The sequence below is a fragment of the Culicoides brevitarsis genome, chromosome 2 (genome assembly GCF_036172545.1).
Source record: "Culicoides brevitarsis isolate CSIRO-B50_1 chromosome 2, AGI_CSIRO_Cbre_v1, whole genome shotgun sequence".
NCBI lineage: Eukaryota > Metazoa > Arthropoda > Insecta > Diptera > Ceratopogonidae > Culicoides > Culicoides brevitarsis.
In genome coordinates, this window is record NC_087086.1 from 1,606,915 (window position 1) to 1,620,667 (window position 13,753).

Genomic DNA, 13,753 nt, shown 5'->3' on the forward strand with positions numbered 1-13,753 from the left:
TCATTAAAAGTGTCGACACACTCGTTGCACAAAATTCTCTCATTTATTATTGTTCCGTGAGCAATTCAGTCATCAGTTCCGACTTGCAAACAGGTAAAATTTGCACACGAAATTCGCAATCAGTAACAATTTCGACTTTCAAAAGTGCTGACCTTGCAGAGAGACAATTTTAATTCATAAACATTCCAAAACACCCCCGAAAAGCAGAAGACGAAGAGGGAAGTGTGAGCAAAACCATATGTTTGATTAAGAGAAAATCAAGAGAAAATTATTTTCTCTTTCACACAATTTCACACAGAAGCGCCGTAGAGTCATCTGTTCGTCGAAGAGGGTGCATGCGTACAGATTGTGCGTACTGAGAACACTTTTTGACAGGGGTGTTAGTGTACTCAGCCTTTTTCAACGAACGAGAATCAGTTTTAACAAGGATATTGTAGTGACAAAAGCTCAAAAACTAGCTATTTAATTGAAACTATTTGCTGAAAATCGCGTCTTTGAACGTTTTTTGAATCAAAAAGTCATTAAAACTCCTCGAGGATACTCAAAATCGGTGAGTAAAATACTTGTGAATGTCAAAAAAGTACAAAAAAGTGAATCAAAATCAGAATTTTATCGAATTTCAATTAAATATTTGTGAAAAATTCAATTTTATGTCATCAGAGAGGAAATATTTCATTTAATTATTACTCAATAACTGATAACGGCAACAATTTTCAGTCATAAAACGTCAATTTAGACAAAAATTGTCATTTTTCGTGTGTAATGGAATGAGAAAAAACGAGGTAAACGACCTCCAATACATTTTTGGGGTTCACCGAGTTGAGAGTAATATCATGTATTGAACATCTGTAAGGCATGTAAAGCAAAGCCAACGAGAAAAATGTAAAGGAAAGGGTGATTGAAGTTTTTTTTGCGGTTGTTGCGTTAATAGAATGGGATATTGGCCCAATATTAAAACATGATTCAGTGTAAAATATGTGAAAATGAGAAAATTTACCTGAATGTCCTTCAAAGTTTTTCATGTTGTTTGCTTCCAGCGACATTTTAAATGGGAGTTGAACAGTAAATTTTGTTCGTTATCTCACTTATTGTCGAAGTTTAATGCGAAAATCTCTTCTTTTGTGTTGAATAAGCGAGAAATTGCGGCATCATGTGTTCCATTGTTCTCGTGATTCTGAACAAATCTGCTGTTAAATTGTCTCTTGAGGATTTATGGCGTTGGATATCATCGTTTTTCGCACATGGGCTTATTTATAGGAGCTTTGTGACAAAAATTATGTATAAATTTCTTAAACGAAGTTCAAAAATGACTCATAATAACTTATTTTTGAAAGAAATCAACAAATTAACGATTCCAAGAACTAATTTTCCCTCCAACCCTTCATAAAAGTGACAAAAATACCGAAAAAAATCGATAATTTGTTTTGTTGATGGTCCAAAAACAGTCGAAAAATTAGTTCAACTCAGTCATAAATATTCGGGAGACGTTAAAAATTTATAGTTTTTCCCCATTTATGTAATTTTTAATGGAGCTGTCCTTAATTTACTGCCCTTTTTGTGTGTCATGGCTTGCATTAAAGCAAAACGAAAAGGCATGTTGAACAATAAATCGCTCGCATCGCATGTTTCTTTCGGTACATTCATCCAACGGGACGTTCATAATGCGTTTATTATGGAAAAAATTTCCGTTTTGTGGAACAATACAAGGCCAATTATGCTTTTTTCCTTTGTTTTTCTTCGTAACTTTTTTATTACTGCTTAATTTCAGGAACGGAGCTCGAGATTTTCTGAAAAAGAAAAAAAATAAAATTTATGGATTAAGAAAAATTTTCAATTTAATCAAAAATTCATAAATTAATTTTCTAAAATCTTTAAAAATATTTTTTTCCCTATTTTTCACCCTCATAACATTCAACACCTGATTTACGAGTCAAAAAGTCACGAAAGTCAACAAAATTGATGAATATGACTCGCAGTCGATAAGTCACTGAATGAACTACAACAATAAAAAAAAAGTAAATAAATAAAATTGTTGACGGAAATCGCTCGAAATTTACATGAAAAAGTAACTCGAGTCGGAAATTGATGAAAATGAGTTTATTGCTCTTTCATGTTAAAACTTACCTGAACGTTCCCTGTCGAAGGTTGCAAAAAATAGAAAAACAGCAAAAAAAAAAAAATACCGGCACGTTGTCGACATATTTGGTGTCAAATTTCCATTGCCGTGTATCGTTTTTTATTCATTTTTTCCGAAGAGACGACCATAGAGATGACGTAATTTGATGAAATTCCATTTATAAATGGAAGAACGTGTCAATAAAAAGAAACACCTACAAAAAACAAGAGAAGAAAATGTTATTGTCCTTTTATGAGGAGTACTTTGTTGGTTTCTAATATTACATCATTCATAAACTATTAACGTTATTAGAATTTTTTTTTATCGTCTCCCGTTTCGTGCGGTTTTCAATAGAAAAATAGATTAAGTGAGTTCCGTTCTAATGATTGACTCTCGATGTTTTGTCGAGATTAATGTCGTCTACGAACGAGTGAAATGACCTCCGACACGAATGAAAAATGTCATTACACTTAATTATCATGATAAATTGCTTGGAAATGTCAGCGTTTTTTCATGTTTTTCAATGAACTTTAATAAAGGACTAAATTTCATTGACCTCACACTCGAGACATTTTCTTCTATATGATAATTTTGATTTCCTTTTACCATTTATATGATAATAAAAAAATGTCTGGAACAAATTTTTTCTTGTCTCGAATCGATCGTTGTTTTGATAATATTGGAGCCATGCCAATTTTTCCTAATTTTTTTGATAAATTTTTTTTTTCATAATAAATTTATTCAAAAAAATCTCACTTGGCAACACTTTCGTTCGCGTTTGTCTCTCACTCCACGAATTTCGTGTCAATGATGATAAATTAACCGAAAATGGACATCGATACACTTGCCCCGGCGTTTTTATCGCACTAAAGCACAACATAAATTAGCAACAGACAATGTTTTCGTGTTTATGGCGACGAACAGTTTTTGGTGACATACATTTTTTATTTTGGCTTTTTTTTACGAGCGAGATAACTCTCGAAGAGGAAGAGGAAGAAAAATCAATAATTCAAGCTCAAACAAAACTTTTGGAAAAACTGACATATTTCACACGTCAAAGAATTTTCACTCCTCAAGCATCATCATTATTATTAGATTTGCAATAAAAAATCAACTGTAATTGAATTGCTTCGTGCACCCTTGTTGCGAATAAAATTTGCAACTTGACACCGAAAACATGCCAAATAATTGTCTTGAAATTGTCCTATAAGTAACCTGGATGAATGCCAACTAAACGTGAATTTCAACTGTCTTGATGTCGGAGAAAACATATTTTTTATAAGAGGTAATTGAATTTTCTTCAAAAAAGGACTTGCAAAAGTATCAATTTCATTTTTATTTTATTTTTTTTTTAAGTTTGAACTCGGGGGAATTGTCAATCTTTCTAAAAAGAAGCAAGATGTAATTAAGAAAACAAATGTTGGTTTAACTTTACGCCGATTTTTTTCCTATTGAGAAAATCAAATTGAATAACCGCAAGATATTTGGAAACAAATCCCTTACCTATTTTGTGTTCCTCTCATGTACTGAGGGTTAAGGAGATCGTTAAAGGTAATCTGTTGGAAATTATTATCCTAAATATTTATTCGCTGTTCGGGCCTTGAATAAATATTTGATGTTTACATACTTTGTTTTAGATTACATGGAATATCACTCATTAACTGTTATGTCAGTTTGCATCAATTTTTCACTGTGATTTCGTATCTGAAAAATGAAACCAAGGACATAACCTCGATTATATTGTTTGTGCAAGGAAAATCATTTTAATGTGAAATTTATGGAAATTTGTTGCCAAAAATAGGAGTTCAGTGCTTTCAAAGAAAATATCAATCAATTCCCAATTGTCCCCATTAATCTAATTCAATTTGCAATTTGTCATCATCATAGCTCAATAGACCTTGCAAAGAGTGTTCCGAATGAAAGATGAAACATCATAAACTAATTTGCGTCGATAATTGTTGTTTGGGAGTTCTCAACGCTCTCTTCATTATCGTCCAAAAATATCTTTTTCTGCTAACTCGATATATTCAATTAAGATGCAGACTCATTTATGTTGTATATGGGGACAGAATTGTCATGAGGGTCTTTTTCTCTTTGCATGTAGATATATTTTAATGGTCATCATTTTCATTGGAGACACAAGTTAATTCACTTGTTTCAATTATCAATTTAGTCCGTATTTAAATGAAATGTATCTCAACACATTTTAATGGACCGTACTTTAAATGGAACTCGTGTGTATCTTTGCAATAAAAATAAATAAATATAATTTGTATGATGATGATGTGAGGAATATTCAATCAACCAACATCTAAATTAATTTATTCAATCAAATTTTTATTTTATCTTTTTGTATTGTGAGGAGAAACAGCATTGGTGTATAATAGGAGTTTAAGCTGAGAAGTTGTTGAACAAAAATTATGTTTAACAAAAAATGGAAAAAATATGTTAAAACGAATTTTTAATATGAAATTGAAGCCGAGACTTGCAAATGATGACGAAAATTCATGTAAAACATTCTTCAAGCCATTTGAAAAAATTCACAAATATTATCTCTGTGGATATGAAACTAAGTAATCTTAAAAGTCAAAAGGATGATTCCAGAAGTAAGTATTATTGCGCCGAAAATTTTATTTTCAAAGTAACTTTCAGCATCCAAAATGAGAATATTTGATGAGACTTCTATTTATGTGACCTTTGCCAATATAGATTATCTATTGTTCCTTTTCAACTGAAAAAACATTATGAAAACAAATAAAAGTTGCGAAAATAAAGGCAGTTATTCACAAGTTATTATGTCATAGAAGAATTTGCAAACAAAATGATACAGAAACCTCAAAAAAAGAGGCGGCTTTTCTATACTTCAGACGAGTAAATTTTTTAAAATGGAAAATGAGAACAGAACATATAATATAAGAAAAGAGTATAAGAATAGAAATAGTACATTGTAAGAACTATTCGAAAGTATCGAAAACCTGCTACATAACTCAATTGGATAAAAACTTAAAGAACATCAAAAAATCAATTTTCGAAGATAAAAAATTGAACTCAAGCCTTTGAAAGAATTTTATCAAAAAAAAAAAAAACAAACATCGAGCTGATACCATGCGAATTTCGTCACTTTTTCACATTGTCACCCTTTTACACGAACACAACGTAGACAACAACAACAATTACAATCTTTCTACTTTCGATCTAATAAATACATTTTTATTTGCAATAATTGCTTCTGAAATATAATCCATCAAAAAATGCTGGTTGCATCCCAAACTATTAACTAAACAAACTATTTTCTTTTTTTTTCACTTGACTTGTGATTCTTTCTACTCTCATTCACTCCATGAAACAAGCACAATAAATCTGATACAAGGAGATTTGCTGGTAGTAGACGATGATTGTATATGAATGTTAATTGCCAAAATAAACACCGCATATGGGAGCGAAATGATATTCCATGCATTCGTAATTCGTTCAAGCAGCTCGATGTGTTAGTTAAGTATCCCGGGGCGTGAAAAATGATGATGGAATAATTTACAAACCCATCATTATTCTATTTATGGTTTTATAACAGAAAATTTCATGGAAAATAGAAATTTTTGGAAGAAAGAACGGAAAGGAAGGAAAATTGGATAATAAAATTTTCTTGAATGAAACTAACGCGAAACACGTCAAACTTTTCGTACATACAAGAAAAAATTTGAACATGAAAAATTGATACAAAAGGATAAATTTCGAAAGGGGGAGTTTAATCCGAAAATTACACTTTATAGTAAAATATCAAGAAAAAAAAAAATAAAACTTCGGTGTCAAATTTCAACATCAGGGAGAAAAAAATTAGTAAACCACAGGTTTGATCCATCCAGAGTAAATTTGTTTAGTGGTTGAAATTGCCGGTTGAATAACTGCAGGGCAATTTAAAATAAATTTTTGATTAAAGCATGGAGCGGCGCTTTTGGTAATGAAACCAAATTAATATTTATTATTATGGTTATTTATTTCCATGTCCCATATGGTTTAAAAATAATTTGCGCTACTTAATTTGGTTGAGTGAAAAACTCCTTTTTCAAAACAATTAACAAAAAGTTAGCAAGGCGAGATCAGCTGTTAATCCTCTTAAGAACTCAAAGAATAATCAACGCAAGTTGAAAAAATCAAAAAACTTCCTGAAATGTCGTGCCGGAAGAGAATTTAGTGAATATAACTTCCGATTTTCCGATAAATTTATGGACCTTTGTTCTTCTCTATATGAACACGAAAGCTTTGATTCAAGTGCGAGATGATTACGGATAATCGCATAAATAACATTTACATGCATTATTATCGTATCATTAACGTTAATTCCCTGCCGTGAAGTTCTTACGGGAAAACAACAACATTGCTAATAGAAATACTTAACAAACAAACATCCCTTCTAACAAAACGAGACTCCGCCCTGATTTATCTTCGTTTCCGCCCTTAACAGAGGAGATTTTTCTTCAGAAATCATCCCCCTTCGTTAAGTGCATTTTTCCATCCATTCATGGGACTTTTGCACAAAAGAAAAGGAAAAACATAAAAATACATTTAATCTCAAATAATTGAGCCAATAAAACACTTATAACCGAGATGATGTTTACATTTACAAGTATCTTGTTTTCATTTGCTCCCAAACTGAACGCAGCACGTACAAAGAAGGGAAAAGGGTGCTTTTGAACCTGTTACGAATAAATACATACATCTCAGACGAAAAAGGCACGGAGATGAGCATAAAAGAATGGCTCGTGCCAAAAATTAAACTCAGTCGGTGTTTAGCAGTCGACGACGACGACGTCGTGTGATCCTCGAAATCTTTTGTTGTTCGGTAATGACGCGGAAAAATATAAATAAATAAACAATAGAAGAAGGAATAATTGTCAGATTTAAATAAACTGCAATAAATGTTTGAGTGACACTTGAAATAAAACAAATAAAATAACGGGAAATTTTGCAGTAAGGAAAATTTGAAACGTGAAAAGTGGTTTAATAATTTGTTTTGAATGAAATTAGACAGACGGTTTTCATTAATTTTTAATGACGATATGTTCATTAAGAGATGTCAAAGTTTTTGCAACCCTTTTGAGTGACAAATTGAAAAATAATGACCCTTGCGAAAATTATTTTTAAGAGGTTTTAATGAATTTTTGAGAATGAATTTGAATTTTTAACATGAAATTGAGAAATTAAAAAAAAATAATTTTAAGTAAATTTCATAAAAATATAAGTAAAAATTAAAAAAAAATTAAATTTGTTTAAAAAGTTGAGTAAAAATTTTCTATTAAAAAATTTTAAAAAAATTGTATACATATTTTTTTATAAATTTTAAAAAAAAATTTAAATTTTTGAGAAATTTAAAAAAAAAAAAACTTTTTAAAAATTTAATTTTATTAAATTAATTATTAAAATTTTAAATTAATTAAAATCCATTTAAAAAAAATTTAAAGAAATAATAAATTGTCAAAAATAATTTCGAAAAAAAAAATCATTCGAATTTCAGAGAGAATTTCATAAAAAAACGAAAAATTTTCTCATTTTAGAAATTTTTCAAAGCATATAAATTTTTAATTAGCAAAAAATAATTTTTTTTTTTTGAAAAATTTATCAAAAATTACCATTTATCCATTTCAAAGAAAAAAAAATTTCTAAAAAATGTTTGAAAAATTTAAATTTTTAAGAATTTGAAAATTGATCAAAAATTTCCTTAAAAAATTAAATAAAAAAAAATAAATTTTAATTTGTATTAAAAAAATTATCAAAAATCATATTTAAAAAAAATCCATTAAAATTTATTTTTTAAAGAAATTTAGTTCAAATTAAAACAAAATTCAGATTTTCAATAAAATATTCATACACTTCAATATGCAAATCTGTTTGAGATAAAATCTCCAAAAGGGTTTCAAAGAATTTAAAAAAATCACCATATGTATTAAAAAATAAATTTTAATAGTTCAGTCATAGTTCAGGAAGCACCCAACAAAAAAAGAAAATTATTCAAATTCACAAAAAATTCATAAATTATTCCTTTTGACTCTTTTAGACAAACATCAAAGACCCAATTACGCTTCTTCCTTACTTTCATATTCAAATATTCAATTTGCGATAATCCCATTTAAGGCAATTTTGTCTTCATCTTTAATTTACGATTCAGTGCGAGAGAAAGTTGAGCAAATCCGACTTGAGCTTGCTGATGAAATTTTCTAATTATCCGCGTTGGCTCAAGTCGGAATGAAAACCGAACGACTAATTTCATTTATTATTAAATTATTTACATGTTTTGTCTTCAAACTACCAATTAAAATCAATTTAGTTATTTAGACGCTATTTCATGTAGACCATCATCGTTTGACGAGCGAGAAGAAGAAAAAACGAGACGCAGCAATAATTTAAATGAATTGATATGAGATAAAAAATATTTATTATTAAATTAAATTAAATGTGTCGCTGCTGTTCGTATGCAAAGCGAAGAATTTTTGAGCACGCGGGCTAATAAAATGTCGTCGTTGTCGTGAAAAAAAGTGCAGTGTTAGTTGTGTCGATGTGCTGAACTGGAAAAGACGGAAACGCAACATTAGCGCGCAACACTAACGAGCAAAATTGCATTTATTTTGATAAATATTTAAATTAGATTTGATGCAATTTGATTCAATGCAGAATTTGAGACAAAACCGAGTGAATAATTGAATTAGTGTCGCGACAGCTCTCAACAAAGGCGTTCGTCATGAAAGTAAAACTTACGGAGGAAGATCTCTTTTTCGACTTTATCGAAGCCGATTTCGACAAAAATCTCGAAATTTTCGATCCTGAAGTCGATATCATCAAAATTGCCGAAAATTTCTCCCTCCAAAGTCGTTTTCAGTGCAATTTTTGTCACAAAAGCTACGCAACGAAACGATCTTTCCTGCGGCACATCGATTTCCACGAAGGACGATTCACGTGCGAAATTTGCGAACAAAAGTGCACTTCGAAGTCAACACTCGAGATTCACATCAATCGATGTCACAAGTCGACGATAGCGCATGAGGATGACAAGGAAAACGTGACAAAAACGCATATTTGGTGCTCATTATGTTCCCGTTACGTTCGCAAAAGTTTTCTGCAATTCCATCTGAAGCGAAGTCACATCAACGAAAGTCGCAACGAGAATCTCAACACACTTTTGTGTCTGCTCGAGGCGACAAATGCGAAACGCGAAGTGTTTCAGTGCGAAATTTGTGATAAAAGTTATGAAAATTACTCGTCGTTGAAGACTCACAGGAATATTCATAGCGATAAATTTTTGTGCCAAATTTGTGGAAAGCCAAATGCGAGTCTGACGGCGCTGCGGAGACACTTTAAAAGTCACAAAGTTGATTGTGAGCGAGATAATTTGGAAAATGACACGAATTATGAGTTCTGTGATAAGTGTGAGAAGTATGTGAACAAGTTTCGGATGCGACATCATCAACGTACGGTACATGAAAAGATATTTCCGACATGCGATTATTGTAAAAGGAGTTTTCAAACAAAGGCGGTAAGAAAATTTTTGCGAAAAATTCTGGTTTTGATCCTTTTTTGTCAAATATTTAAAAAAAAAATTAAATTTTCAGTTTTTTACCTCAATTTCATAAAGTTAATGAAAATTTTATCATAAAAGAAAATTTCAAGAATTATTTTATACATATTAAATATGAAGAAAATTAAAGAAAAAAAAAATTAAAATTTTTTGGTGAAAAATTTAATTAAATATTTTTATTAAATTTAAATTTTTTTTTATTAAAAAATTTCATTAAAAATCTTTATTAAAAAAATCAATTAAAAATTTTTATTAGAAAAAAATAATTAAAAATTTTTATTGATAAATTAAATTAAAAAATTTTATTAAAAAAATTTAATAAAAAATTTTTATTAAAAAAAATTAATTAATTAAATTAGATAAAATTAAAATAAATATTAATAAAAAAAATTAAATTTTAAGAAAATTTCTGAATGTAAGGAAAAATTTTGAAGAAAATTTAGTAAATTTTTAAACAAAGTTCAATTGTAAATCATTCAAACGACATTTGAAACAAATTTTAATCGAATTCTAACAACAAATTATCTCTTTTTTGCAGCATTTGTCCCGTCACATGAACACCCATTTACAATTGTGCAAATTCAAGTGCATCGAATGCGGTAAAGCATACAAACAAAATTCGTCATTACAGCATCACATCACAAAACATCGCCACAATTGTTAATTGTGACAAAGCAATCGTCATTTGAATGAAATTAAATTCACATAATTGGCAGCAAAAACACCTGCAACAACATTTTTGTTGAACAAACATCACTCATTGATACTTTGGCTCGTCTCGCGTTCGCTTATTTACACAACTTTTTAGTACTTTTCGTTTTTTCTCGAACTTGAACAACATCGAACGTCGTTAGTTTAGACAAAATTTCGCCGATAACAGACACAAATAACGCGACAGAGGAGATTTTACGGAAGGCCGTTGTTGTGCGAAACGATGCTGTTGCCAGCAATCGAAGGAGCGAAGGCAGTTTGAACATCATCATCTCGCTGCGGAAAACTTTCAAAAGTAGTGCACGACGAATTTGCTGCCAACGCGTTCTTGAGCCGACGCGACGCGACGCAATGTTCCTACCTGTTAAATCGAACTCGTCTCCCGTGAATACGGAAAGCGTTCTTGCGGAAATGACAGCTGCGGGAGCGGCACAAGAGAAAAGTTGTAACAACTCGACCCAGACTCCGAGTGACATGAGTCCCGTGGGCGGATTAACGGGCGACGATGTTTTACCTCAAGCGCATCATCAGAATCCGGGGCATTGCATTGCTTCGTTCAGCGCGATCAATCGGATGCGACAAAATGTGCAATTATGCGACGTAACGTTGTCCGTGGGCAACGAAATGATCAATTGTCACAAAGTTATTCTCGCTTCGGTGTCTCCGTACTTCTTTGCGATGTTCAATGAAGACATGCTCGAACGAAATATGGATGTAATTTCGCTTCATGACATCGATCCAGACTCGTTGAAACGATTAATTGACTATGCATACACGGGCGAGATCACAATTACCGAAGAAAATGTTCAAGTTCTTCTCCCGGCATCATCTTTGTTGCAAATTCAGAGTGTCAGAGACGCTTGTTGCAAATTTCTCCTGCGACAATTGCATCCTTCGAACTGTTTGGGCATTCGGAGTTTCGCTGATGCTCATTCTTGCAAAGAACTCCATTCACGTTCGCATCGTTTTGCCTTGCAAAACTTCCAACAAGTCGTCGGAACGGAAGAATTTCTCCTTCTCGGCTTTAACGAAGTGCAAGATTTGATTTCGAACAGTCAGTTGAACATCTCGTCAGAAGAAAAAGTCTTCTCAGCTGTCCTAAATTGGGTAAAACACGATTTAAATGAGCGAAAACAATTCGTTTCAGAGTTAATGACGCACGTAAGACTTCCTCTCGTATCTCGTGAATTTCTCATGGAATGCGTTGAATCCGAAGCTCTCGTACGAGAAGATCCGCAATGCAAGGAATTGTTATTGGAAGCGATGAAATATCATCTTTTGCCCGAGCATCGAAGTACTTTGATCACACAACGCACGTTGGAAAGAAGACCTGAGGGAATGAAACCCTATATTTTTGCCGTTGGAGGAGGATCACTTTTTGCCATTCACAATGAATGTGAAGCGTACAATAGTAAAACGAACACTTGGTTGCCAATAGCTCCGATGTTGACACGAAGAAGTAGAGCAGGAGCAACGTCGCTGAGAAAATTGTTGTACGTTGTTGGCGGATATGACGGCGAAAATGACTTATCGTCGGCGGAGAGATACAATCCGATGACGAACGAATGGCAAATGATCACTCCGATGGGTACTAAAAGATCTTGTTTGGGAATTTGTGCGTTTGATGGGCTTTTGTACGTTTGCGGAGGATATGATGGAGCATCCTGTTTGGCAAGTGTTGAAAGATATGGTAAGAAATTTGAGATAAAAGCTTTGAAATTTTCAAAAATGTTTCATATTTTAGAGAAAAAAATTTTTTTTTTTAAATTTGATTAAAAAAACTTTAAAAATTTTTTTCTTCAAATTAAAATAATTTTTAATTGAAAAATTATTTTAAAATCTGAAAAATTAATCTAAAAAATAATTTTTTCTTCATATTTGGATAATTTTTCATAAATTTCGAAAACAAATTTCGTAAATGTCAATTTAAAAAATTACCGTTAAAAATTTGAAAATTGCCTTTTTGCTAATTCAAATTGAAAAATATAAAAATTTTTTAAAAAATTATTCAAAAATGCAATAAATTTACCTTAAAAATCTCTTTAAACAGATCCATTAACGGGAGTTTGGACTTCATGCCCTGCGATGAGTACTCGAAGACGATACTGTCGAGTTGCTGTATTAGGTAAGAAATTAAAATTCATCATTCTGAACCGAATTTCACAAAAAATCTCATTTTAGACAATTGCATTTACGCTCTCGGAGGATTCGATTCAAGCAATTATCAATCATCAGGCGAGAGATTTGATCCTCGTGTTGGAACATGGGATTCAATGCCATCAATGGGATCACGGTTCGTACAATTTTCATCGAAAAATCTAATTTTTACTCATTTTCCTTCAAATTTTAGACGAAGCAGTTGCGGCGTTGCTACTCTCGATGGTTATCTTTACTGCATTGGAGGTTCTGACGGTACAATGTGTCTCTTGAGCGGCGAAAAGTACAATCTTCGTGCTTGCGCATGGGAACCAATTGCTCCGATGCACAGTCGACGATCTACACACGAAGTTGTCGAAGCAAATGGATATCTTTATGCACTTGGCGGCAATGATGGAAGCTCTTCTCTGAACTCTGTCGAACGTTATGATCCAAAATTGAACAAATGGAATGTCGTTACGAGCATGTTGACACGTCGCAGTTCGATTGGGGCATCTGTACTTGATTGCTTCAATTTGGAGAAGAAAATTTGTCAAACGAATATTTGACCAAACGTGTTAATGCGCTCAACAAGCGTTTCGGAATCGGGCAATACATCCAATTAAAAGTTACCAAAGCGAGATAATCAGAATGTTACCCAACGAGTTCAAAATTTTCACGTAGTTTCAACAAAAAAAAAATTAGCAAAAAATTTCAAATTGTATAAAATTAACCAAAAATATGCCTTTAACTTAGCAAATTGAGGGAAAATACGGATTTGAACTTACAGCTTGATGCTATTTCAATCAAATAAAGGGAACAAAGCTTTTTTTCTATCCTCTAACAAATACAAATTCAAGTCCAACGAATAATCAAACAAAAGCAAAAAATAATATTTTTTAAAAGTAGTGAATCGTAGTCGAGTGTTAGGAGTCAGGTGTTAAGGAAAAACAAGCAGATGAGTCATTTTACATGAAAAAAAGTAAAATTTTATTATGATTAAATTATCTCTGTCACGCACGAGGAACAAGGCAGACGTCTGCGATACACAGACAAGCAATTAATTACCCAAAAAAAATCATTAACCCAGAAAATCCGAAAAAAGGACGAACAAAAGAGCAACAATTAAGTACATTAACCACTGCCATGCGAAGATAATTAAAAAATACAAAAAAAAAATATAACTAACCATATTTCTCTTTTATTGTCCTGATTTTCATCAA

The 13,753-nt window shown here is 31.7% G+C and overlaps 2 protein-coding genes across 2 annotated transcripts; both read left to right on the forward strand.

Annotated features, from left to right (window-relative positions):
* Nucleotides 1-8,849: 8,849 nt before the first annotated feature.
* LOC134832552 (zinc finger protein 26-like) lies at nt 8,850-10,347 on the forward strand. The gene is made up of 2 exons (XM_063846616.1): nt 8,850-9,581; nt 10,222-10,347. The coding sequence occupies exons 1-2, from the start codon at nt 8,850-8,852 to the stop codon at nt 10,345-10,347; spliced, it is 858 nt and encodes a 285-aa protein (XP_063702686.1).
* A 37-nt stretch (nt 10,348-10,384) lies between these two features.
* Nucleotides 10,385-13,744, forward strand: LOC134831367 (kelch-like protein 17). Its single transcript, XM_063845088.1, has 4 exons — nt 10,385-12,084; nt 12,445-12,519; nt 12,576-12,687; nt 12,745-13,744. The coding sequence occupies exons 1-4, from the start codon at nt 10,746-10,748 to the stop codon at nt 13,097-13,099; spliced, it is 1,881 nt and encodes a 626-aa protein (XP_063701158.1). The 5' UTR covers nt 10,385-10,745; the 3' UTR covers nt 13,100-13,744.
* Nucleotides 13,745-13,753: the final 9 nt, after the last annotated feature.